The following is a 1,887-nucleotide window of genomic DNA, read 5'->3' on the forward strand; positions in this document are numbered from 1 at the left end:
TATATGTATGTATGTATATATGTATATGTGTATATGTGTGTATATATATATATATATATATATATATATACATCAAATATAATTTTGTAAACTGCATAAACAATTATGAACATTATGCAGAGCCAAATCGCCGATCACACAGATTGCATTTAAAAACATATGAGATGCAGTGAAATGAAATAAACCTTCACAAATTCGCGTCGCGTTTTCTAAACGTTTAAACTTTTCACTTTGCATGGCTTTCTTTGCATCTCTTGCATGAGACGCGAGTGCAGAAGTCATATTTGTCCGTCTAAAAAATGTGCTGAATATGCATTCTGTGTGAATGGCTTGGTTTCGGTTTTAACCTAATCAAGATCTTCTACGCATTGAGCTACTATATTTCTCTAATATTTTGAACGAATAATGCAGCAACGGCGCGTCTCGTGGGCTAGACTAACAAAACATTAAAATGCAACAACGTCACTTAGGCTACATCATCATCACGGCATCTCGTGCTCCACTGATGACGCTCCCTGACGCACACCTAACATTCGACTGTACCATTTTTGCATTCAAATGCAATTTTTTTTATTTTAAATTCGACTAATATACATTTTTTTATTCACACTCTCCTCATGTTCGTGTTCTTGTGTTCTGTCTGTACCGTCGATAAATATCGATACCGTTTTATTGCCCAGGCCTAGTAGTAACCACTTCTGTAATCAGCAAATCTGATAGGGGCAATCTATAAATGTGAAAGATAATCAATAAATGGCCACGTATTGGCCAGTTAATCTGCCTGGATGAAATATTGGTTTGTCCAAGTTAGACTGGTGTGATAGAATTGCTTACCAGTCTTGTCTGTCTAAATATACAGTATATAATTTTTTTCTGTTTGTACCATGACCTGCTAAAAAGTGGTTGTAATAAAAGTAAGTAGTTCCATTTACTTCCACAGTGGGGGAAGTAGAAGGAATGTTACTTCAGATGCTAACAATAAATGCTTGAGGTGTATTTAACATTGAATATTAATTTTAAGCAAGATGGCGTTTTTTTTTTTTTTTTTAATAACCTCACAGTTGGATACACTCTCAGTTAATGGATGTCTGAGCATTTTTTTGGTCCTGTCCTGTTATAGATGTGGGTAAAGATTGTCAATGGCGATCTCCAGGACTCAACGCGACCAGATCTGTTTGAATATGTTGTGGATTTTCTTAGTTTTTGCTCCAACCTTGATCTTGTGTGGCGGCATGCAGACTGGGCACTACAGAAGGATCAAAAGGTTTGGACTTTATGTTATCGTTTACCCACAGAATAGTCATTGGGATGTCATTGAATAGCACTCTTTATCTTTTAAATACAGATTGGTGTGCAGATCTTCACCAAACGGTTTACGTCAAAGGAGAAGACGGGCCAGTTAAACCCAGATGGCGTGATCACGTATTTGCAGAATCACAGTCAAGCCCTTCTGCTCTACCTGGAACACCTTGTTCTAGAGAAGAGACTGCAGGTAAATCATCACTGTTCCAAAGCATTTTTAATTCTTTAGTCCAGTGCTGTACCTATGTTAAAAGTTTCCCTACACGTTGTGTGTTGTGTCTCTGTTGTTACAGAAAGAGAAGTATCACACACATCTAGCTGTGCTGTATGCAGACAGAGTGCTGGGCCTGATCTCACGACCATCAGCCACTGATGACCAGCTGTCTGCTGCCCGCCAGAAACTACAACGGTTACTGAAAGAGTCTAATCTGTACAGGGTCCAGTTACTACTAGGTAGGTACCCAGTACCTGTGTGGTGCAAATTGAATGCGGACACCGGACAGGAGGAGAGTTCAGCTGCACTGGAGACGCGCGATCGACAAACTTTAAACTCGTGACTGATTTCAAATTATGCTGCGCTTTATG

At 38.9% G+C, this 1,887-nt stretch overlaps 1 protein-coding gene across 1 annotated transcript in view; it reads left to right on the top strand.

Moving 5' to 3' along the window:
* tgfbrap1 (transforming growth factor, beta receptor associated protein 1) overlaps positions 1-1,887 on the top strand; it is a 16,142-nt gene that overhangs the window by 8,385 nt on the left and 5,870 nt on the right. Inside the window, exons 8-10 of the mRNA XM_016486633.1 lie at positions 1,121-1,264; positions 1,346-1,492; positions 1,596-1,755. Coding sequence (XP_016342119.1) covers positions 1,121-1,264; positions 1,346-1,492; positions 1,596-1,755 — 451 coding nt within the window. The remainder of the gene's footprint in view (positions 1-1,120; positions 1,265-1,345; positions 1,493-1,595; positions 1,756-1,887) is intronic.

Source organism: Sinocyclocheilus anshuiensis, unplaced genomic scaffold (genome assembly GCF_001515605.1).
Source record: "Sinocyclocheilus anshuiensis isolate Anshui unplaced genomic scaffold, SAMN03320099.WGS_v1.1 scaffold101, whole genome shotgun sequence".
NCBI classification, from domain to species: Eukaryota; Metazoa; Chordata; class Actinopteri; order Cypriniformes; family Cyprinidae; genus Sinocyclocheilus; species Sinocyclocheilus anshuiensis.